The following is a 23,701-nucleotide window of genomic DNA, read 5'->3' as shown; positions in this document are numbered from 1 at the left end:
ATCACTGGATAGGTGATATTTGAGCAAAGACCTGAAAGCCAGGGGAGAAGGCATGCAGCTGCTACCTGGAGGAGAGCATCCAGGCAGAGGGGACAGCCAGTGCCACAGCTGGGGTCTCCTGGGTGTATTTGGAGAATGGTGTTTGGTGGCCCACGTGGCTGCAGCTGAGCGGACAAGTGGGAGAGGGTGGGGGGATCACGTGGAGCCTTGGGGGTCCCAGCGAAGACTTTGGCTTTTCCTTTGAGTGAGTCTTGAGCCACAGGAGGCTTGAGCAGACGCAGGACAGAATCTAACTGAAGATTGAACAGGATCCTTCTGGGCTCTGAGTGGGGCACAGACCATAGGAGACAAGGCCGAAGCAGGAGGAAGGTCTCTTCAGAATTGTTAGAAGATTCTGAAACCATCTAAAGGTCTCTTCTCTGTTTCTGTGTACCTGAGTGCTAAAATTCTAAGATTTTTAAGACCCCGCAGTAATGTGAGTTGCCTGAGCTCGGTGGTATTGTCTGTCTCTGTGTGTTATGTGTCCACGGCTGTTTCCCCGGGGCCTAGGACAGTGCGTGGTATGTTGTAGGAGTTCCACAACCTGGAACGATGGAAGGAAGGAGGGATTGATCGCAGGTCCAGAAGGCAGTTCCAAGGTTCTGAAGAATAACAAGTCGCTCCGAAAGTGCAACTCAGACTCTTAAGTGCCATCTGAGTTGGGTCAGAGAAGGGCAAGCGGGCCTGGGATGGGTGAAGAGGGATGAGAGGGCGTTTCTGGAGGGAGAGAGAGAGAGAGAGGAGACAGGGAGACCAGGGCAGGGCCCCAGGTGCATGGCCGCAGTGCAGAATTTGGCCCTGGGGACCTGAGTGGGCTTTACAGACACACAAAACCCCTGCCCCCAGTCATCATCTTTTCACCAAGTGTATTTTCAGTGCCCAGTCATGTGGGAGGAACACAGTGGTGACTGAGACAGTCCTGGCTCTACCCTCCTGGGGCTCACAGTCTAGTGGGGCAGACAGAGCCATCCCCAGACAGTGCCAAACCAGAACAGGCAGCCCAGGGGTTCCGGGAGCCCAGAGGGGACTTTTGACTCAGACTGTGGTTCAGGGAGGGCTTCCTGGAGGAGGGGCCATCTGAGCTAAAGCCTGAGCATAAGTGAGTTCTCCAGGAGAAAAGAGGCACGGGGAGAAGGGGTGATCGAGAGGAGACTCTTCTAGGCAGGAGGAACAGGATACACAAAGGTTTAGAAATACGATCTGTTTGAAGAAAAGTCCAAGATGGCTTACGCACAGAGTTCGAGGATGCATGGCAGGAGATGGGGCTGGAATGGTGGCAGGCAAGGGCCAGGTCATACGAGGCCTGGCGGGACTTTGTAAGAAACTTAGACTTTCTCCCCAGGGCACTAGGGAGCCATGGCAGGTTCTGAGCGAGAGAGGGAGAGGTCAGATTTGTGCTTTATGCAGACCCCTCTGGCTGCCACGAGGAGGGGACTTAGGAGAACGTGGGAGGCTGGGTGGGGATCTGGGTGAACCAGGGTTGAAGGGAGAGCTGTGGGAATGGGGAGGAGGGGGTCAGAAGTATTTAGGAGGTAGGAAGATTAGCGGGGTCTCTGACGTCCCCCTCTCCGGGAGGGGCAGAACCTATGAAGATCCTTCATGGGGAAACTTTAGTATCTGCTCAGAAGAGAGAGTTAGTTATTCCTTCTGTGCTGGAGACCAGCCCCATCTTCAAGTTGTGATGGGGACATGGAGACAGCGCCACCTGGGGGTTGCTTAGGAATGTGGCCCATGAATAGAGGTGGAGGTGCCCTATGGAGGGAGCACAGCCTCTTTGGATGCAGCCCACTCTACTTTAAAAAAAAAAAAAAAAAAAAAAAAGGTCTTTTAATTGTCATAAAATACACATAACAAAAATTTTCATCTTAACAGTTTTCAAGTGTATAGCTCAGTAGTGTTAAGTATATTCATATTATTGTGCAAACAATCTCCAGAACTTCTTCATCTTGCAAAACTGGAACTCTATACCCAGTAAACAACAACTCCCCGTTTCTGCCTCCTCACAGCCCCTGGCAACCACCATCTACTTCCTGTTTGTATGAGTTTGACCCATTCCATTAAAAAAAAAATTAATTAGTGGCCAACATTACAAACTGGAATAATTCTATGATTTAAGAAAACATTTCTAGCTTTCCTTGCAAAACCAAAAACATCTGGCTGACCATCAGGAAAGAGATGGCCAGATGGCAGAGGATTTGAGGAAGTGAGAAGGAGGCAGCAGGGGAGGGGCTTGGTGGCCAAGGCTCTGACCCCGGGGCCGGGGTGGTGGGGGGGGGGGGCGCGGGGAAGGGAAGAAGAGATCAGGGGTGAGAGCAGGGAATGAATGGGGTCGGGGCATTTATAACTGAACCCGAATCTGAATGAGAAGTTGACAATGAATAAAAGGGTGAGACTGAACAAGGAAGGAGGGAAGGTGATTCATTGGTTAAAAACTTCCTGAGCGTCTAATGTGTACCTGGCTCTGTACTGAGTAGCCTTGGGGACCCAACAGTGACCAAGACAGGCTCAGGACCTGCCCTCACACAGACTGGGCCCTACTCACTAATGAATTAGAGTGGTAGGCTAGAGTCGGGGAACCCAGGGGTCTGAAGGAGCCCAGAGGGGGTTGCATGACCAAGCCTGGGATCAGGGAGGGCTTCCTGGAGGAGGAAATGTCGGAAGTGAAACCAAATAAGGAAAAGGCTGGGACAGGAAGACAAGGCTGAGGATGGGTGGGGGGGTTTCTGACAACCAGCTCCAGTCTCCCCTTTCATCCTCGCTCCCCAGGATACCCGGGAAGCCCAGCTAAGGGCCTGACTTCAGCCCCATGCGGCTCACCCGCTGCCAGGCTGCTCTGGCAGCCGCGATCACCCTCAACCTCTTGGTCCTGTTCTATGTCTCGTGGCTGCAGCACCAGCCCAGGTACTCCCCGGCCAGGGGCTCCCGCCGTGGATCTGCCTCCAGCCCCCGGGTCACCATCTTGGTGCGGGAGTTCGAGGCCTTTGACAACGCGGTGCCAGAGCTGGTGGACTCCTTCCTGCAGCAGGACCCAGCCCAGCCGGTGGTGGTGGCAGCCGACACGCTCCCCTACCCGCCTCTCGCCCTGCCCCGCATCCCCAGCGTTCGCCTGGCGCTGCTCCAGCCCGCCCTGGACCGGCCCGCTGCAGCCTCGCGCCCTGAGACCTACGTGGCCACCGAGTACGTGGCCCTGGTGCCTGACGGGGCGAGGGCCGAGGCACCGGGCCAGCTGAAGCACATGGCTGAGGTGCTGCAAGCAGGAGGCGCACGCCTGGTGGCCGCTCCCGTTGCTTCGGCCAACCCTGCCCGGTGCCTGGCCCTGAACGTCAGCCTGCGGGAGTGGACGGCGCGCTACGGCCCGGCACCCTCCGCACCCCGCTGCGACGCCCTGGACGGGGACGCCGTGGTTCTCCTGCGCGCCCGCGACCTCTTCAACCTCTCGGCGCCCCTGGCCCGGCCCGTGGGCACCGGCCTCTTCCTGCAGACCGCCCTCCGCGGGTGGACGGTGCAGCTGCTGGACCTGCCCTTCGCCAGGGCACGCCAGCCCCCGCTGACCACGGCCCACGCGCGCTGGAAGGCGGAGCGCGAGGGGCGGGCGCGGCGGGCGGCGCTGCTGCGGGCGCTGGGCATCCGCCTGGTGAGCTGGGAGGGCGGGCGGCTCGAGTGGTTCGGATGCAACAAGGAGACCCCGCGCTGCTTCGGGACAGTGGTGGGCGACACGCCGGCCTACCTGTACGAGGAGCGCTGGACACCCCCGTGCTGCCTGCGTGCGCTGCGCGAGACGGCCCGCTACGTGGTGGGCGTGCTGGAGGCGGCCGGCGTGCGCTACTGGCTGGAGGGTGGCTCGCTGCTGGGGGCGGCCCGCCACGGGGACATTATCCCGTGGGACTACGACGTGGACCTGGGCATCTACCTGGAGGACGTGGGCAACTGCGAGCAGCTGCGGGGTGCCGAGGCGGGCTCGGTGGTGGATGAGCGCGGCTTCGTGTGGGAGAAGGCTGTGGAGGGCGACTTCTTCCGCGTGCAGTACAGCGAGAGCAACCACCTGCACGTGGACCTGTGGCCCTTCTACCCTCGAAACGGGGTCATGACGAAGGACACGTGGCTGGACCACCGGCAGGATGTCGAGTTCCCCGAACACTTCCTGCAGCCTCTCGTGCCCCTGCCCTTTGCCGGCTTCGTGGCGCAGGCACCTAACAACTACCGCCGCTTCCTGGAGCTCAAGTTCGGCCCCGGGGTCATCGAGAACCCCGAATACCCCAACCCAGCACTCCTGAGTTTGGCAGGAAGCAGCTGAAGCTCCAGCGCCCGATCTTGGAGTCAGGAGCACATTCGGGCACAGGGCATTCATTGTCCTTTGTCTTGGTGCTGCTGGCGTTTGGTGGGCAAGCCAGGGATGCCAAGCCACCATGCTGGGCCCAGCACAGCCCGGGACCTCAAAGGTGTGCCCTGCCCCAAATTTCCAGAACCGGGGCTCCAGGGCTGGGGCAGAGTTTTGGAAAGAGAGGGAGAAAGAGTGTAGGTTCTGGGGCCAGACTGCTGTGTCCCAATTTCTCTGCGCCTCGGTTTCCTCCAGGATTCAGTGTGTGCCTTCAGGGTCTAGCACACAAAGAGCCCCAGGACACTTGGCCGTTGGGGGTTGCTTCTGCCACTAGAGGGCGCCCTTGTCCTACCTTGGGGCCAAGGCGAATGTACGCCCGGGACCTCTGTTCCACGGCTTTCACGTCTCTTGAGCCTTTGGTCTTCCCTCTAGCCTCCCGTGCCTGGCAGGACAGGATGACTAAATCCCCTTCTTTCTGAAAACGACCTCCTTCCCTCCTGGGAGAGCGCTGTGAGGTGCGTGCTGCTCGTAACCCCATCTTGCAGAGAAGCAAACAGGCTCTGAGGTGTGGCTGTGGTTAAGAACCGGGTTCTGGATCCCGGCCCCCTCCATTTAACTGTTACCTCATTATTTTAGCTCTCTGCACCTGTTAGCCACTCGCAAGGTGGGGTAAACAATAATCATAGCTCACGTATACTGAGCACTTAGTGTGTGTCAGGCATCGTTCTCAGTATTTCACACGGAGTAACCGGCTTATCCCCCACCTTGCCCCTCTGAGGTGAGAGCTGCTGTTATTTTGATTTCACAGATGAGGAAACAGGCCAGAATGGTAAAGCCACTTGTCCAAAGTCAGACAGCTTGGGAAGTGTCAGAGAGGGGACTTGAACCCAGGCTGTCCGTCTGTAGCCTGCATTGCCGTTGCCTGCTATGCCCCTCTCTGGTGATAGTACCCAAGGGGGGCTTTGGGAAGCCACACGGCTTAGCAGGTAAAGCGACAGCAGCCTTCCTCTCGTGATCGTGCACCTAAGAGGAAATACTGTTTGGGCATGTACCTCCAATAGGTAGATTTATTTATAAATTATATCCAGGTACTACTAGCATTCTGTATATTAGTAATAAGGCTTAAATTATTCCATTTTAAAATTAAAAATAAATAGAGAGGGTTTTGATTGCCAGCCTCATCCCAGTGACTTGTCGCGCACATCCCTTGGGTGTATGCACCTGGCTTTGAGACCACGGGCTCTGAAGTGGGAGAGGCCTGGGTTCAAATCCAAGTGCTTCAAATCCAAATCCCACTGTGAACTTGGGCCACCAGTGACTCTGACTCTCTTCACCTTGGCTTTGCACCTGGGAAACAGGGCTAATGGTGACCCTCGCCCCACAGGAGTGCTGTGAGGGACTTGGGTGGTAAAGGGGTCGGGAGTCAGGGCTGGATGTGGCTCCTGGCTTGGCTACTTACTTTCTTTGTGACCTTAGGCAAGTCACTGCTTCACTGAATGGGTGGCAGGGATTGGTGACATTGCAGAAGCGTGAAGCCCTTGGAGGAGGGGGCTTCACACACCAGCAAGAGAAGATAAATGCCGATTTGGCCCAGACTCCTGAGGCTCAGACATACGAAGCCTGACTTACAACGCAGCCTCTGTTTTTAACCACTGAACCTGCCAACGGCTCGCAGTCTGTTGGGTTCCCAGGGAGCATTCTGGAAACATATGGGGATGATTTGGGTTATTGCTGTGATCGGACCGTGCTCTTGGCTGTTGGAAGGCACGGCCCAGGGATGGAGATGTCTTATAATATATGCAGGGCACCTCCACACAATGAAGCAGGGTCCCTTGTCACATACTATTTATTTTAAAATGTCCCATTGGGCATTCATGAAAGGCGGTGATGTTCAAAATATTTTGCAGCTGGCATGGTAATATAAATACATAAATCAATATCCGCGTCACATCTTAAAATATTTTTTCTCAAAATAATCAATATTAGCTATCTATATATACATATTTCTTTAAGGTGTTGCCAAGAACGTAAGTTGAAGCTCAAATCACTCGTAAATCATTGTAATGGTTTTGTTTCATTTAGAAATTGTTGGTGTGATTTCTTGATTGGCACCGCTGTATATACATAAAATAACATGTTATATATGTACATATGTATATTTAAAATAACCTTGTCTTAGCTGTGGTTTGATAAGGGAACCGCATCAAATGCTTTTAGCAACTTCCCATTAAATTGAGAATCCTTAGGACTTGAGATCTCAATAGATAAAGAATTTCTCTTAGCAGCAACTGCGGTGTCTTGGTGTTTTTCTCCTCTCTTTGCTGTTCCTGAACTAACAGCAATTACATCTGAAACTTTCCTAGCCCTTAAAATATTGTCGAATAGTTTTGTCTATTCAATATGTTTATTACCAACTAAGTAATGGGATGACAGAAAACCCATCACAACAACTAACTTGAACAATTTATCGCAGTATGTATTATTGAATTTTACACTTTCTCACTCACTCTTATACTATTCACCAGCCAGAAGTATTTCAATACTTTAACAACCAGCCCACCCATACTAGTTCAAACTAACGAAATTTTAGCCTTACTTGGAAAAACCTGGTTAAGAAAGATCTGAGCCTAGAACCTAACTCTCCTTAGGCAAACACAAAGTCTTTTTAGATGGTTTTCATAGGTTCTGACTTTTCCAGGAAGTGCAACTACCACGTAAGATGAGGGAAGCTTGTGGTTTGTTTGAAACTTGGCCAAGGATTGTCAACAATATCAGAAAACCACGTTCCACCTGGTTCTTGGTAATTCAACACCTAAACCGCATGTTTACAGCCGCGTCAGGAGCGGCCTATGTTTCAGGTGTAAATGTTTGTCTCCCTCCTCGGGTTCTAGGAAGGTGGCCCCGCACATTTGCATATTGAAATGCATATTTTAAATTCCTATCCTTTTATTTCTCCTTTTTCTTACAGTTGGGGCAATGGGATCGCTTTGTGTGTGTGTGTGTGTGAAGTATTTGCTTTTATTTTATTTTTATTTATTTTTATTTTTTATTGAAATATAGTGGGTTTACAATGTGTTAATTACTGCTGTACAGCAGTGATTCAGTTATATATATATATATATATATATATACATTCTTTTCTTTTATATTCTTTTCCATTACGGTTTATCATAGGATATTGAATCTAGTTCTCTGTGCTGTACAGTAGGACCTTGTTGTTTATTGGAATCATTTTTAATATCACGTGCCCGTGGGTTATATCATCTGTGAACTTAAACACAGAAGCATTAAACTGTGGGTTATTAATCCATTGGTAAATGGTCACTGCCAAGAGTCCCCTACTATTACCCTCCTGGCTCTCCCTGGGGACCCCCTGGGTCTCCCCCTGACCCAGCAGCCCAGGGGTTAACACTAGGCACAGTGGGAGGAAAGGGGGTCCCAGGGACTGTGGGACGAGCCAACGCATTTACCAAGTAACAAATCTTCCGGGTATCGCCCCTGGACATTACAAAATATTTGCTCTGAAAAGTGAATGGCACTCAAAGACACGTTTACAAATGCGCCTTTATGCACTTTAACTCAAACTGGAAACTACCCAATGTCCGTGAACACATGAGACAAACCGTACATCCAGACAATGGAATACTCAGTGATTAAGATGGGTTGGGGGGGCCACGGGGGGGGGGGAGGAATGAACTACTGATATGTGTAAAAATATGGCTAACCCTCAAAAGCATTTATGCTGAGTTAAAGAAGCCAATGCAAAAAGTCATATACCATATGATTCCACCAATGTGAAATTCTAGAAGCGTCCAAACGAATCCTTAGGGACCAAAAGCAGATCGGTTGTGGCCTGGGCCTGGGAGGGGAAGGAGGGAAAGACAACAGAGGAGCACGAGGAAGTTTGGGGGCAGGTAGGAATGCTGTGTGTTTTGATTGTGGTGGTGGATTTTCAAGCGTGTATGTATCTGTCAAAACCCATCCCGTTGTCTGCTTTGAGGGATGCAATTTATTGTATGTAAATTATACCTCAGTAAGGGTTGACCCCCAAAAAGCAGATGGTGGAGAGGGGCCAAATGGCCTAGAAACACTGATCTGTCACTAGAAGACAAAGCTGAGTCATGACGCTGCCTGCCCGCCAGACTGTCACTCTGAGCTTGAACCCGGGCCCAAGCCCAATCCAAGGCCAGCCCGAGCCCTTCCTCCCATGCCAGTCTCCTTGGGAAAAAGCAAGAGGGGTGTCCCAATAATAGGAGTGGGTGGAGCAGGGGAGAAAGGGTGGGGAGGAGATGGAGGCTAGGCTCCAGAGAGTGGCTGTCCAGGGCTTTTTCTTCTGCTCTTATGTAACCTTCATCAGCGGCCTTTGGGTGAGGCGTAACAGAGCCATTGTCACCAGATGGTGACACCTGGCAGTGCTTGCCCAAAGTCACATAGCTGGTAGGTAGCAGAAGCGGGGTCTGCACCAGGGCAACAGCCTCTTGTAGCGAGGAGGCTCTGTAGCTGGAGCCCAACTCATTCCTTCTGCAAATATTGAGTACCTACTATGTGCCAGGACCTCTGCTGGGCTCTGGACATGCAGCCGCGAGCAGGACAAAGGTGGCTTCCTCCTGGAGTGCACGTCCTAGTGGGGACAGGGTCTGGGAGTCACCTGAGACCCTAGCAATACCGAGGAGGCTTGACATGGCTCCAGTCTTTCTATATGACCTAGATCAGCATTTTAGGCAAACTAATGGCATATGCTCAGCATATGGAATTCCATATTCTATGGAATAGAGTGCTTGCTTTGACAGCACATACACTAAAATTGGAATGATACAGAGATTAGCTTGGCCACTGCACAGGGATGACACGCAAATTCGCGAAGCGTTCCGTATCTTTCTAAAATATGACACAAATGAACCTATCTACAAAGCACACTCACAAACATAGAGAACAGACTTGTGGTTACGAAGGGGGCAGGGGGTGTGGGAGAGATGGGTGGGAGTTTGGGATTAGCAGATGCAAACTGGTATATACAGAATGGATAAACAAGGTCCTACTGTATAGCATGGGGAACTATGTTCAATATCCTGATAAACCATAATAGAAAAGAATATGAAAAAGAATGTATATATGTGTGTGTGTGTGTGTGTGTGTCTAACTGAATCACTCTGCTGTACATCAGAAATTAACACAACATTGTAAATCAACTATACTTCAATTTTTAAAAATGGAATAGAAAAAATTTGGTAAGTGGGAATTCCCTGGCGGTCCAGTGGTTGGGACTCTGCGCTTTCACTGCCATGGCCTGGGTTCAATCACTGGTCGAGGAACTAAGATCCTGCAAGCCGCACAGCGTGGCCAAAATAAAAAAAAATTTTTTTAATTAAAAAAATTTTTAAGAAAATTAAAAAATGGGTAAGTACCGTTTGGTGAAATATGGCCCAGTTGTATGTACATAGATTTTCTACATAGATTGTACATGCAAAATATTACACGTGTAGGTGTGTATCTCTTTAAATAGGCATCCCTCATCATCTAAATCTCATCCATTCTCCCAAAAGCATGAAATAGAAAATTGGGCAGTAAACAGCTATTTCAAGTGAGGAAAATAATGCACTCCTAGCTCCATCCAAAAACCCCAACTGATTTCCCCAAATATCATTCAACACTCTTATTAAACACTTCCGTAACAACCCACTAAGGTTTCTGGCATAATAGAAATCATTGAAAACAACTACTTAATTTATTCAACACTTAATGAACTCATTAGTGGCTATGTTTGTGTACAATACACAATTTTGCACAGAATCAGAGATGAATGATATTTCCCTGCCACACAGCAATGATCAGAAGTAACTACATAAACCCAAAAAAGGTGCCAAAGCTGTAACATCTATAATTGGTGGTGCCTCCAGGCACCTGGCAGAAGTCTACATAGGGACCTAGGAAGCGGGAGAGAATATCGGTCACGGGTAACGTGCTTCAACAATGCACAAGACAGGATCCTGTTAGAACAGGTGAGTCTCGACTGGTGTCGTCCGCGTCCGGGACTCAAATAGAACTGAAAACAGTTGCAGAACAGGTTTTTGATTCACAGCAAATTGGGGGTTTAAAAAAAAAAAAAACAGAACGAGTCATTATTGGGACTACTAGGATAGTGAGTTATCTAGGGGTAACTGCATTCCTATGGAGGTGGTTATAGTTGGAAATGAATTTACCACAGGTGGGACAAAATTTTTAACTGGAAGCTAACATCCCTAGGGTACATAATGCACACATCTTAAGTGTACCGGTTATTTTTCCAAACGTTCACACCTGTGTAAGCATCAGTCATCTCAAGATATAGGACATTTGCTGTGTCATAGAAAGTTCCCTTGCGCCCTCTCCTGATCTATATATAGATCCTCGTAGGTCACCATTGTTCCGGTTTCTCTCACCATAGACCAGTTTAGCCTGTTCTAGACTTTCATTTATAAATGGAATTGGAAGGCATGTAGTATTTCTGGTTCCTTTCACTCAAATGTTATCTGTGGGATGCATGGTGTTAAGTATATCAATACTTTTTTTGCCCAGCAGGCTTCCATCGAACGATGATGGTACCAGCTAATCCAATTGATTTGTTTCTAAATTTTGGCAATTAGAGAGCAGCTATAACATGTGTGTACCAGCTTTTGTGTGAATAGGAGCTTTCATTTCTCTTGGGTAAATCCCCAGGAGGCAGGACTCATGAGCCCCATGGTAAGTAGATATTTTAAAATATACTTTGATATTAAAGTGCCCAGTTTTTTGGGGGGTTTTTTGCGGTATGCGGGCCTCTCACTGCTGTGGCCTCTCCCGTTGCGGAGCACAGGCTCCGGACACGCAGGCTCCGCGGCATGTGGGATCTTCCCGGGCCGGGGCACGAACCCGTGTCCCCTGCATCGGCAGGCAGACTCTTAACCACTGTGCCACCAGGGAAGCCCTAAAGTGCCCAGTGATTTTCCAAAGTGACTGGACCATTTTGCATTCCCACCAGCAATGCATAGGCTCTGTCCAGTTCCACATTCTCATCAGCACTTGGTAATGCTTTTGTTTGTTGCCATGCCAATAAGTGTGTGTAGTGGTATCTCGGTGTGGTTTCCAACAGTGCTGTGTGTGTATATATATATATTTTATTTTTTGGCCGCGTGTTTTTTGATGAACAGATATTTTATTTCAATGAAGTCCAATTTATCATTTTGTTGTTGTTTGTTGTTTTCTGTGTGGCTAGCACTTTTAGTCAAACTCTGGAAAACATTAGATATACTTGACAATTGTATTGCTGAAAAGCATCCTCTGGAGTAACAGCAGTGAGTGTCCTCAGTCTCCCCTCAGGGTTCCCGGGAGTGTTTCTGTTACTGTGAAGGGAACAGAGGGCCTGGAGACAGGGTGGGATGGTACCGTGGAGAGTCACAGAAAACACACACACACACACACACACACACACACACACACACACACACACAGCTAGAGCTACAGCCACCAAAATAACCATCAAAGGAGCCAGCAACCTGTCAGAACATCCTTCTGCTCGAAGAGGGAAGAATTTCCCATGGTGCCCTGCGCCCTGAGACACGAGGCCATGCAGGCTCCCAGGATGGGGTGTGGAGGCCGCTACTTCTCCATCTTGCTGTTTCCTAGCCTTGGGTGAGGACAGGAGTTGACGACTGGGGAGATTTGGGGACAGACAGTCACACACACGCAAGCAAACGCATATACCCCAGCAGTGAGGCCTCCCAGATCTCATGGCAGGGAGGGAAGCTGAGGCCTGTGGCTCCCCGAGCGTGTGGGTGGGACTCTCCAAGAGGCCCTGTTTGTCCGTTCATCCATGCCGCGTGCTTCCAATGTCCAAAGCACCCCACCCCCCGACTGGGGCAGGGAGGGTCCCTGCTGGGATTTACATGACTGATTCCTTCTCACAGGTGTCAGCGTCCCCAGCAGGTCCTGGACAGCGTTTGAGGAGAGGGTTCCCTTCCTCGGTGTGGTCCGGCAGCGCAGCCAAGGGCGCCTCACTCTTCACATGGATCAGCTCGGGCACTGAACTGCGGGACTCTGTGCGATCCACGTAATTTTGGAGGAGTCCTGCCCCAAAGGCGTCACCTTCCACGTTGAGGACAGTACAGGACCGGTCGCTGAAGGGGGAACAGTGAGGGGGAAGTGAGTGGGAGGGGAAGGGTCAGGGCCCAACTCTCTCCCCTCTCCCTGCCTGTTACCTTCAAGTCCCCATCATGCCCTCCTTCACAGAACCCTGTTCTACTCCTCTTAGGGGCTCATCCCTCCATCCTCCCAGGATCCCAAATATCCCTTCCTCTAGAACCTTAAAGATCTTTTCCTCTAGAACCCCAGAAGCCTCCTACCCATCTTCCTTCCCCTACAATCCCAAGTGTCCCATCAGGCTTTCTCTGCCTTAGGACCCCAAAGATCTCCTCCATCCTCCCTGGATCCCCAAAGATCCTTCTTCCAATCAAATACAAGATTTGTTCCTTCTGGAACCTCAAAACATCATGCCTCCCTTTCCTTGGGGCCCCAGAGGACCCATCAATGCCTCTTTCTTCTTCTGAAATACTAAGTTCTCCCTCAGGTCCTTCTCCTCCCATTTAAAAAAACTGAGATACAATTCACATATCATAAAATTCACCCTTTAAAAGAATACAACCCAGTGGTTTTTAGTTTATTCAGGGTTGTGCAACAATCACCACTATTTAATTCCAGAATATTTTCATCACTCCAGAAAGAAACCCTCATATCCATTAAGCAGTTATCCCCCATTTCCTCCCATCCCCCAGCTCTAGGCAACCACTAATCTACTTTCTGTCTATAGACTTGCCTATTCTGAACAGTTCATATAAATGGAATCATATACAATGTGGTCCTTTTTGTCTGGCTTCTTTCACTTAGCATCATATTTTCAAGGGTCATATGTCGTAGCACGTACGTTTGTATCACTGCTCCATTCCATTTTACTGCTGAATAATATTCCATTGTGTGGACATATGACACTTTGTTTATCCATTCATCAATTGATAGGTATTTGGGTTGTTTCTACCTGTTCACTATTATGAATAGAGCTGCTATGAGGATTTCCCTGGTGGTCCAGTGGTTAAGACTCTGCCTTCCAATGCAGGGGACGCAGGTTCGATGCCTGGTCGGGGAACTAAGGTCCCACATGCCTCGGGGCAACTAAGCCCATGTGCCGCAACTACTGAGCCTGTGCTCTAGAACCCATGCACCATTAGAGAGCCCGCCTGCCACAACTGAGACCTGACTCAGCCAAAGAAGTAAATTAATTTTTTTAAAAAGGTGTTGAATTAAAAAAAAAAAAAGTGCTGCTGTGAACATTCAGGTACAAGTTTTTGTGGACATGTTTTCAATTCTCTTGGGTTTAAACCTAGGAGTGGTATTGCTAAGACACATGGTAACTCTCTAACTTTTGAAGCCAGACTGTCTTCTAATCTTTTACACTCTTAACAGCTTAATCATGATAGTTAACAATTACGTAGCATTTTCTACTTACTGTTCTAAGTAGTTCTAAGAAAGCTGCGCGTATTAAGTCATCTAATCCTCCAGGAGGAACTATTCTCTCCATTTTACAGATGGAGAAACTGAGACACAGGGAGATTAAGTACTTGCCCAAGGTCATTATAGCTAGCAACAGTGGCTCTGGGAGCCTGGTCTAAGAGTCTGCTCTATTAACCACTGGGACATGCTACCTTTCTGGGGTTCCTCTCGGAACCCCAAAGATCCCTTTCTTCCCTCTGATTGGAACACTCAAGGTAAGGTCCCCTCCCCTTCCTTCTAGAACCCCTTCCTTCCTCTCTTCTGCTCAGAGGCTCTCAATGACCCTCTTGCTCGTCCCCTTTCTCAGGAGTACCCCTGAGCCCCCCGAACCCTCGAACCACACTCACACTAGCCAGTCCACAGCCAAGATCAAGGAGATGTCGTGAACCGGCAGGCTGATCGCCTCGAGGATGATGGCCAAAGTGAGGACACCTCCAGCGGGGATGCCCGCGGCGCCCACACTGGATGCTGTGGCGGTGACCCTGGGGGAGGAGAGGAGAGGTCAGGGAGAGGCCGCTCGGTAATGGGAGAAGCTGTGGGGGTGGGGCTGCTCCTCCCAGCTCGTGTCCATTCTCAAGGGAGGGGTCAGGTGCCTTGGGGGTCCTGGCCGCAGCCCGCGCACTCACAGGATAGTGATAATCTTCACGAAGTCCAAGGATCGCTGATTGAGCTGTGCAATAAACACTGCAGCCACACACTGGAAGAGCGCGGCACCGTCCATGTTCACAGTGGCACCGATGGGCAGAATGAAGCGGCTGATGTGCTTGGCCACGCCGTTCTTCTCCTCCACGCACTTCATCATCAGCGGCAGCGTGGCGGAGCTGCAAGGGGACCGCAGATCTGAGTTGGCGCCAGCTCACCTGGCCAGCCCGACCGGGCCCCGCCCACCGCTCAAGCCACGCCCCACCTACCTCCCCTGACCATCCCCTGGCCCAGGCCCCACCCACACAGCACCTCATCTCAGGCGCAAGCTCTGCCCACCAGCCTAGACCTCTGCTTCCCATGAACCCGGGGACTCCACCCACACCCCTTAGCCTTCCCCGCCTCGCCATGCCCTTCTCTTCTCAGAGCCAGAAGGCACTAGGGATCCCACAGAATGGAAGCATTCCAAAATATAGGGAATCTTGGACCCCTGGGAGATCACCAACGGCGACTCCTTAAAATACACATAAAAATTCATAACTAAATTCTAGAATGTCTGAGCGCTCACTGACTCACACCCCTTCCCCATCTCTACCAATAACAGACCTCGACTAAGAATTACTGTACTCTTGGGGATGCTGCTATAGGGAGGGTTGGATCCTGAGGGGACAGGGCCAGCAGAGATGGACAAACTACTCAGGAGAGGCGGAAGGAGCTTTTAGAGGTTGGATCCAGGGTAAAGCACTAGAGTCCCCCAAGGCCAGGCCTTGGGACGGGGAGGGGTTCTCAGGAAGGAAGGAATAAATCTCCAAGGCAGTAGTTTCCTAATGGGGGGGGGGGCGGTTCCCTCTACCCAGATCCCATGTCCCTAGACAAAATTTCAGGGGTCTTTAGACATCTGATGCCTGCTCCAGGCCCCTTAAGCTTAAAAACCCCGCCCTGGTCTGCCCCAAGGTCACACCTGGAGGAGGTCCCAAAGGCAGTGGCCAGCGGCGTCACGATGCCCCACAGGAACCGGTAGGGGTTCTTGCGGGTGAAGAAGAAGTAGATGAACGGCAGCACCAGAAGCCCATGGATGGCGTGGCCAAGCAAGCAGCACAGGGTGTATTTGCCGAGACTGGCGAAGAGCATCCCCACGTCCTCCATCTCCACGATCTTGCCGGCCACCAGGAACAAGATGCCCACAGGGGCATACCTAATTACCCAGGAGACAGATCACCACCTCTGACCATGTGCCCACCCAGGGCCAGGCATTGTGCTGGGCACATGGCCTGACCACACTTCTCAGCCTCCCTCAAAGTCAGGAAGCGCCCACAGCAATGTGGGCTGACGTTCCGGCACCTCCCCTGCCACCCTCCATTCTCTCCCCTTGAACATAGCGCCACGGGGAGATAAAAGAAGTTTGGGCGGTTCTATCAACCACTTGGAGTAGAGACACCCACCAGATTTGCACTTAACACATGACCGGGAAAGAAACACCCACCATGCATATCATTTTCATATTCTGGGTTTGTTTGTTACAGCAGCTAATATGACATAAACCAATACACTCTCTCACCATGAAAAATAAAAACCGTGGCTCATGTCTTAATGACAACTCCCAGGTATGAAGCATTTATGATGTGCCGAGCCCTTGAACGGGACTGAATCTTCACCACAACCCCACCAGGGAGCTCCTATTTTGAATCTCTTGCCGCTATCATTGAATTAAAATCAAATAGGTCTGTAAAACAGGGGCCATAATGCTACCAACCTCATAGGAATCTTGGGAGGATGAAATGAGATGCCAGTTGAAATGAGTTGAAAGCTTTTTGTACACAGTAAGTGAAGTCTATAGACTTCCGCTGGGATTTATTATCACCCTCTCCTGGAGGGAAGATCCCAGGGGTTGCATGTGTCTCCCAGCCAGGAGGGCTCCCAACATCACTTCCCTGATTGCCTGATCGCTATGGCTACTTGTCTCCAAACCCCTTCTCCTCTTTAGTTACAGAAGAAAAGCACCATTTCCCAGCCACCTGTGCACCTAGGTTTGCCCAAATGCCCAAGTTCTAGCCAGTGAGATGTGCCCAGAAATTATACAAATACTTGACAAATATTAACTAAGCTTGTTTACTGTAGGCACGCTATAGGTCAGGCACTGTCCCAAGAACTTTACACGTATTAACTCACTCGTGCCTGGTACTATCAACGCCGTTTTCCAGATGGGGAAACTGAGGCACGGCGGGATAAGTAACTTGTCGTAGGGCGCACAGCTGGGAAGTAGTAGCGCCGGGATAGGAACTCAGGCTGCCCAGCTGCAGAGCCTGCTCTTACCCACACACCAAGTGTTTCTATTAGTTCCACACAGCAGCTTCTTAGATGTCAGCTACCCTGGAATCAGGGTTGGGGTTGGGGGAGATTTGGTAAAAATGCAGCAGCCCTAGCCAACCTCCTGATTTCTGACCTTCTGACCCAGAATGGGTCCTGAGAATCAGTGTGACACCATGTGGAGATGAGACAGGGGAGGTGGCAAGGGTGAAGCTGAAGGCCTCTGCACATGTTTTCTTCCCTCATTATCTGAGGCCATTTAACAAAAGCTCATACATAATGGTGATAATCGTAGCTGACATTAACTGAATGCTCAGTAGGTGCTAGACATTTAAAACACTTTCTAAGTGCTTTACTTACACCTCAGTCACTCATGTCATCTTAATTATAAACCTATAAAGCAGGCACTATTTTCCATTATTGATCCAAAGGCAAACATTTGATGACAGTGAAATCTCAGAAACCGAGATGCATTAGCCAGGCTGCGGCCACAGCTTGGCGGTCTCTTTGTCACCTTCCAATAGGATCGAGAAGGTTCCAGGATCAGTATTAGCTCTCACGGCATACAGTTCGAAGGAGCAGACAGAGGATCGCCCCACCCCGCCTCACCAGCCCCCTCTCCCACCACTTACCACATGATCCAGGAGACCAGCACCATGGTGGCATCGTTGAAGGAGTTGAAGAAGCGGATGAGCAGCTCTCCCTCAGGCCCCAGCTTCCGCAGGGCCACGCCAAAGATGATGGCAAACACCACCAGGCCCAGGATGTTCATACCCTCTACCTCAACCCCCATGGGCACCTTTGGGCAAGAACACATGCGGATGGCGGGGCCATTCAGTCAACCTGCACAGTGACTGAGGGCCTGTCCTGCGCACTGCTGGGACCCAGCAGAGACGAGACCATTCCCCAGGCCCCATCCTCCCAAGGCTCACAGTCCAGGTCCAGGGACCACCCAGAGTGGACGGGGCTGGGACGGGGGAATCCAGGGGAGTATGGGAACCAAGGAAGGTTGTGCTGCCAAGCTTGGAGGAGGGGAATCAGGGAGGGCTTCCTGGAGGAAGGGGCTAAGACCCAGAGACCGGGGGTGAACAAGGTAAAGGGAGAGGAGGGGTATTGTTACCTCTTCTAGAGAGAGTTAACAATATGCAACAACCTTGAAATGACTCTAACTTAGGCATTCAAAGAACAGAAAGAAATTCACTGTGGCTGGAGCAGAATGGGCCAGGCAGAGTCACAAGATGAGGCTGGGTGGGTGGATGGGCAGGGACAGGACCTCACAGGGGCCCCGGGGACTATGGCGAGGAGCCTAGGCTTTCTTCTGAGGGCACTAGGGAATATGACAGGGCTTTAGGCAGGCAAGAGGCTGGGTCAGGTTTGTGCTTTGGAAAGAATTCTCCAGCTGCCAGGCTGAAGGTGGGCGGGAGGGGGTGGGAAGGGAGGGGAAAAGAGGAGCCTGGACCTGAGTGTGGCTGTGGGGAGGGAGAAGAGAGGACAAAATGGAGATTCCAGAAAGGCAGAAAAGACAGAAATTGGGGAGGGGCTTCAGAGAGTTTAAAACAGATTGCGCCCAAATGTTAGAGGACCCAGGGGACTTCCCTGGTGGCGCAGTGGTTCAGAATCGCCTGCCAATGCAGGGGACACGGGTTCGAGCCCCGGTCCGGGAAGATCCCACATGCTGCAGAGCAACTAAGTCCGTGCGCCACAACTACTGAGGCTGTGCTCTAGAGCCCGCGAGCCACAACTACTGAGCCCACGTGCCACAACTACCGAAGTCCGCGCACCTAGAGCCCGTGCTCCACAAGAAGAGAAGCCACCGCAATGAGAAGCCCGCGCACCGCAACGAAGAGTAGCCCCCGTTCGCCGCAACTAGAGAGCGCAGCAACGAAGACCCAACACAGCCAAAAATAAAAATAATAAATAAAAAAGAAGACCCAGAAGGCAGACGAGGCCAGGGTAAGAACAAAATGGAAAAACCAAGGTGCAGGGCCCCCCACCGCCTTCCCAGCTCTTACCTTCACCTGGGTTCCGTTGAACAATCTCTCCTTATAGGAGGTAGCGTACTGCAGGTGGGGTTGGGAAGAGTCAGCATCAATTGTCATCGAGGCTCCCCCACCCCATCCTGGCACTGACAATACTCAAAGCCCGCCCTAAGCTTCCCTTAAACGTGATCTCATTCCATCCCACCAGCAACCCTGCTGCAGTAGGACTATTCATACCCCCATTTTCCAGAGGCGGAAACTGAGGCTCAGAGAGGTAAAGGCACTTGCTCGGGGTCACACAGCTAGAATTAGAACCCAGAGGGGGCTCAGAACCCATATTCTCATGAGGGGCGTGGATGGGTTTCATTCAGAAATCACCCAGGAGCCCTGCAATATGGCCTGTAAATATGTGGGCACGTGCGTTTTTCCAGGCACCACCCAAAATCAGGCGCCAAGGGGCTGGAACTGGCTGCCTCCCTCCCTGCCCACCCCCCAACCCTGAGGGACACCCCAGAGGACTCACTGAGCGGAAGGCTGCGGACACCAGGTTGGAGGGGAAGATATTTCTGCAGAGATAAACATGGTGGGGGGGGAGTATTAGATACCACAGGAGGAGGTCAGGGGAACTGGGTTGGCCTCTTGGGGCGAGGGGCACCTTGGAGGCCCCATCTGTACCCAAATGTGGTCCTCACCCATGCCTCAGCCAGGTTCAGACAGGCAGAGATGGACCTGGGCCTGCACATCTTTCCAGGGTGTGCAGAGTCTCAGCTGGAATCCTGGGGCCCAGGAGGCTGGTGTTCTACCCCGGAGGGAATGTGGATTGAGGGTGAGGAATGCCCGCTTCCCAAGGCAGGCTGGGGCAGGGTTACGGGGCCTGGCTCCATCCCACACTCAGCACCCTCAATACTCTGGACATCTTGCATCAGCCACTTCCTCCTAGAGGCCTGGGAGGGCTGAGGAAAGGGCTGGCCCTGGGGGCTGCCTGGGGGCTTGCAGGCTGTGGGGAAGATCTGGGTGTGTTAGGGAAGAGGTGGTGAGAAAGCACAAGGATTGACTGTGTTGTGAATGCGCCTTTGTGTTTATGCAGCCACTCTCGTGTGAGGGTGTCTGGGTGTGATTAAACGCGCGTTAAACCCCACTGAGCATGTAAAGAAGTCGGACAGTGGCCCCGTGTGCCTCAGGGCAAGACAAAACTAACAGCCAAGGTGACTACTGGCGCTGTACTGAGTGCTTTACATAAATCAACTCATTTAATGCTCCTGACAGCCCTCAGGGCCCTGCACTATTATCCCCATTTCACAGAAAAGGAAGCCGAGGCACTGACAGGTGAAGAAACTTGCCGTTAGGAAGTGGCAAAACTGGGATTTGAAACCAGCCAGCTGGTGCCACAGTCCCAACCACTCGGCAACCTCGGATCTTCCCTCTCACCAAAGACGTGGGTGCGCAGCTGCTGGCGGTGGTCGGTAGTTTATCGGGTGTTGGTATCCGGTTGGGGGCGCAGGTTAAGTGTTCAGATATGTGTGATCCTGTTGGTGTGCGGCCCTGGAGGCACGTATGGGAGTGTGCATGTGCTCCTGAGCTGTGTTTAGGCAGTGTTCCACATGTTGGTGTGGTCAGTGGCATCAGTGAGCGTCTGCGTGCCCGTGTCCAGTTGTGTGTCAATGGCTCATAAAGTCGGGTGGCTCTGAGATGTTCCAGCTAAGTCGCCGAGTGGCCGGCCAGATGAGTTACGTGGATTTGGGCACTACGGGGAAGCTTGCACACATAAACTTCAAGTGGGTGTGCCCGTCTGCAGGTCGGCCTGTACCCACACCCAGGCCAGCCAGGGCTGGGTTCAGGACACAGCTAATCTCCCCCAGCCAGAAGGTGCCCATCTGCTGTAATTTCTGGACACCAAGCCTGCCCGCAATATCGGCCTGCACTGATGCCCCAAGAGACTGAGGGGAACCCTGTTCCGTGACTCATCATTTCCTTCCCCACTTCCAGGAAGTCCCCAACCAACCTGGCGACACTGAATCAGCAGGCCTCAAAGGCAAGGCCATGTGGATCCAGCAGTCTGCCCTCCTTAAAAGGGGGGGAAAGAGCCATTCTTGAGGGGAGGGGAGCAGAGGCCCAAAAGAAAAGAATCTGCCCCCTTTCTGGGCAGCCTAGTGCGAGGGGAGGGCGGCCGGGTACCAGACAGAGTAGGAAATGGGATGGAAAGTTTGTGGAGGTGGCAGGACTTACCTACCAGGAACATATAAAGGGGAAGCCAGCCAGGGTCCTGCCCAGCTGAACTGGGTGGAGAAAAGAGGCTGAAAAAAGGACCTGGCTTTGTCTGAGGGACACGTCGTGTGGGGAACCACGTGGGAAGAGGGCCTGGTGGGGGGTCATTCTGATCTCTTCAGGTCCTGCAGGGGCCCCTTACCCAGGGCTCCCAGAACTTTTATCCAGACACTGGACTTAAACCTTTATCCAGAAGCCCCATCCTGGGGCCCTTGGCCACCCAAAGATCCCCCTCCAAGTTCCCCTCAGGATCCTCCCCCCTCACAGCAGAGACCCTCTTATGTCCCCCTCAACCCCGCCAAGCATCACTTCTCCCTCTATAAGACTTCCACGCCCCTACCACCCTCCTGTGGGGTCCCGCTTATGTACGCAGGCCCCCATATATAGAAATCTCCAGAAGTCTGTTCTCACCCTCCGTACCCTGACCCTCAAGAGGCCAGAGCTCCCCCCAACTATCCCATCCTGTTTTCCTGAGGCCCTGGGGATGTCCCGGACACGGAGGACCCAAAACCCCTCTTCCGTCCACGTGGCGACTCCGGCCAACCCTAACACGCGTCCCCTCCCCACGAGGCTGAAGCACCCACCCCCTTCCCCCAACCCCTCCACCGGGCGGGCGGGGTCTGACCTCACAAGATCCAGGAACGAATCGAGCACCTCCTTGCTGGGGGCCTCTTCCACGGAGCCCGTGGCCCCGACGGAGCTGTTGATGGCGGCGAAGGCGGCGCCCGGCTGCAGTGCGAGCGCCAGGCCCACGCCGAGCGCCGACGCTAGCAGTGTAGTAACCAGGAAAAAGAGCAGCGCCCAGGCGCCCAGGCGACCGAGCGCGCTCGGGTCCAGGCTGGCCGCGCCGCCGATCAGGCTGCACACCACCAGCGGCAAGATAATCATCTTCAGCAGGCGCAGCAGCAGCTCGCCCGGGAAGGCAAAGGCCTCCAGGCGCGCTGGGCCCAGCGCTAGCGCGCCGCCGGCCCCTGACACCCCCAGCCCCAGAGCCACGCCCGCCACCACTGCCACCACCGTCAGCAGCACCAGCAGGTTGGCGCGAAGGCAGCGGCGCACCTGGTCCCCGGAACCGCAACAGCCGCCTTTTGCCGAGCCGAGGTCCTCTAGGGGGACCAACGCCGAGACACCGTTGGCGGTGGGCTCCGCCGCCGCGTACTCCTTGGGGTCTCCCTTAGGCGGATCGGCCACCATGATGAACGCCCCGGGGTTCCTCAGAGCCTGGAAGCTGGGAGCGCTTGGGGCTCCTTCCCAGGACGCTCTCGTTTCTTAAAACTTTGTTAAGTTAACAGAGCCTGGAGGCTGGAACTTTGGAGGGTTCCCTGGAGTTGTGAGTTCACAGCGCTTAAGTTCCTTGTCTCTTGGAAGCTGGAGTGTTTGAGATTCCCTAGGCTGGGCGCTGAGGCTCCTCTGCTCTTCGTTTGCGCCCGGCGCTGAAAGCTGGGAGGTGGGAGCACCTGGGGTTCTTTACCCTGGGGATTAGGAATACGGGAGTTTCTCAAGCTGGGACCTGGGGTCCTTGGCTCCGGAAGGCTGAAGGCGCCCAGGCGGCAGAGGTCTTCAAGAGGCTAGGTCCTGGTGGCGCAGATCCGGGAGGCGGGGACCTGGGGTGCCTGGGTCCTGGAAACGGAGAGCTGGGGAGCCTGAGTCTGGGAGCCGGACGACAGAGCTCCGGGAAGAGGGGGGGCCAGGCTCTCGGGTCCAGGAGGGAAGATCCGATCCCCTGGGTGCCGAAGGCGGCGGCCCGGGATCCCGGGAAGAATCAGCTGTTAGCCGAGACCGGACCCCCCGTGCTCGCCGCGTGGCTCTGAGACTGTTTGGCGGAAGCTGCCCGGATTAAGCACCCGGGGCGAGGCTTGAGAGAACGGGGACAAACCCGCCGGTGCCGATTGGCTCGGTCGGGTTCAGGGCCCTCCAGGGCGGGGCTTTGGCTGGAGTAGGGCCAAGTCACCCATACAGAAGGCAGAAAAACAATGGTTACATTCAGGGGCGGGGTCCGGGTGGGGTGGGGGTGGCGGGTCCGAAGGGGGCGGGGCGTTGGGAGGAGGGTATTGGGTTGGGGGCCTTTAAGCCACAAAAGTGCCTGGCGCGAGGGTCTCTAGAAAGGGCCAGGTGATCCGCGGGTCTGCAAATCAATTTAGCCTGAAACTCCTCTTCCGCCCTAAATTCCGGTCTTTTGTCCCTTCTCGTCAATTCCTCGAATGTAAAATACAGATCCCTCACGTGATCGGTGTAAGAGTTAAATGAGATGGACTGATTTATTTAATAATGTTAATAATTTTCAAAATAAAAGTTCTCAGTTCAGAGCCCCACACGTATCAATTAATGGCAGTTATTATATTAGGACTGTCATCCACTTCCCCCTAGGTACGCAATTTGCAATTCATCCATTAAAAATTATAATTCAGTTTAATGACTGTGCTAATGTTTTTGCTTTCACCAGATATTTCCCCCTTTTTTAATTATTAAAAATTAATTAAAATTTTCAAACCTACAAAAAAGTTTAAAGGATTTTAGAGTGAACATCCATATACCCACCACCTAGCGTCTACAATTATTTCACGGTACTTCTATATAAAATTTCTAACCATTC

At 52.3% G+C, this 23,701-nt stretch overlaps 2 protein-coding genes and 1 non-coding gene across 3 annotated transcripts; 2 read left to right on the top strand and 1 right to left on the bottom strand.

Annotated features, from left to right (window-relative positions):
• Nucleotides 1-2,845: 2,845 nt before the first annotated feature.
• Nucleotides 2,846-4,333, top strand: FKRP (fukutin related protein). Its single transcript, XM_065899584.1, has one exon. The coding sequence runs from the start codon at nt 2,846-2,848 to the stop codon at nt 4,331-4,333; it is 1,488 nt and encodes a 495-aa protein (XP_065755656.1).
• Nucleotides 4,334-9,131: 4,798 nt separating this feature from the next.
• LOC136141606 (U6 spliceosomal RNA) lies at nt 9,132-9,235 on the top strand. The gene has a single exon (XR_010657776.1). It is a non-coding gene; the product is annotated as a U6 spliceosomal RNA (small nuclear RNA).
• Nucleotides 9,236-12,254: 3,019 nt separating this feature from the next.
• Nucleotides 12,255-22,302, bottom strand: SLC1A5 (solute carrier family 1 member 5). The gene is made up of 8 exons (XM_065898618.1): nt 21,734-22,302; nt 19,367-19,409; nt 18,877-18,924; nt 17,497-17,663; nt 15,519-15,752; nt 14,542-14,736; nt 14,263-14,397; nt 12,255-12,489 (listed from the first exon to the last, which is right to left on the bottom strand). Exons 1-8 carry the CDS (start codon nt 22,300-22,302, stop codon nt 12,255-12,257), a joined length of 1,626 nt encoding a protein of 541 aa, XP_065754690.1.
• Between the last annotated feature and the right edge of the window lie 1,399 nt (nt 22,303-23,701).

Source organism: Phocoena phocoena, chromosome 20 (genome assembly GCF_963924675.1).
Source record: "Phocoena phocoena chromosome 20, mPhoPho1.1, whole genome shotgun sequence".
NCBI lineage: Eukaryota > Metazoa > Chordata > Mammalia > Artiodactyla > Phocoenidae > Phocoena > Phocoena phocoena.
The sequence above is the reverse complement of the archived record's forward strand: the minus strand, read 5'-3'. Positions and strand labels throughout refer to the sequence as shown.

Excerpts from the sequence above, each read along its gene's own strand:
- SLC1A5 (XM_065898618.1), bottom strand. The coding sequence starts at position 22,302 with ATGGTGGCCGATCCGCCTAAGGGAGACCCCAAGGAGTACGCGGCGGCG. Across the intron at positions 19,410-21,733 it reads TCGTTCCTGGATCTTGTGAG|AAATATCTTCCCCTCCAACC; the intron begins GTCAGACCCCGC and ends TTATCTCTGCAG. Across the intron at positions 14,737-15,518 it reads GCCTTTGGGACCTCCTCCAG|CTCCGCCACGCTGCCGCTGA; the intron begins GTGTGACCTTGG and ends GTCCCCTTGCAG.
- FKRP (XM_065899584.1), top strand. The coding sequence starts at position 2,846 with ATGCGGCTCACCCGCTGCCAGGCTGCTCTGGCAGCCGCGATCACCCTC.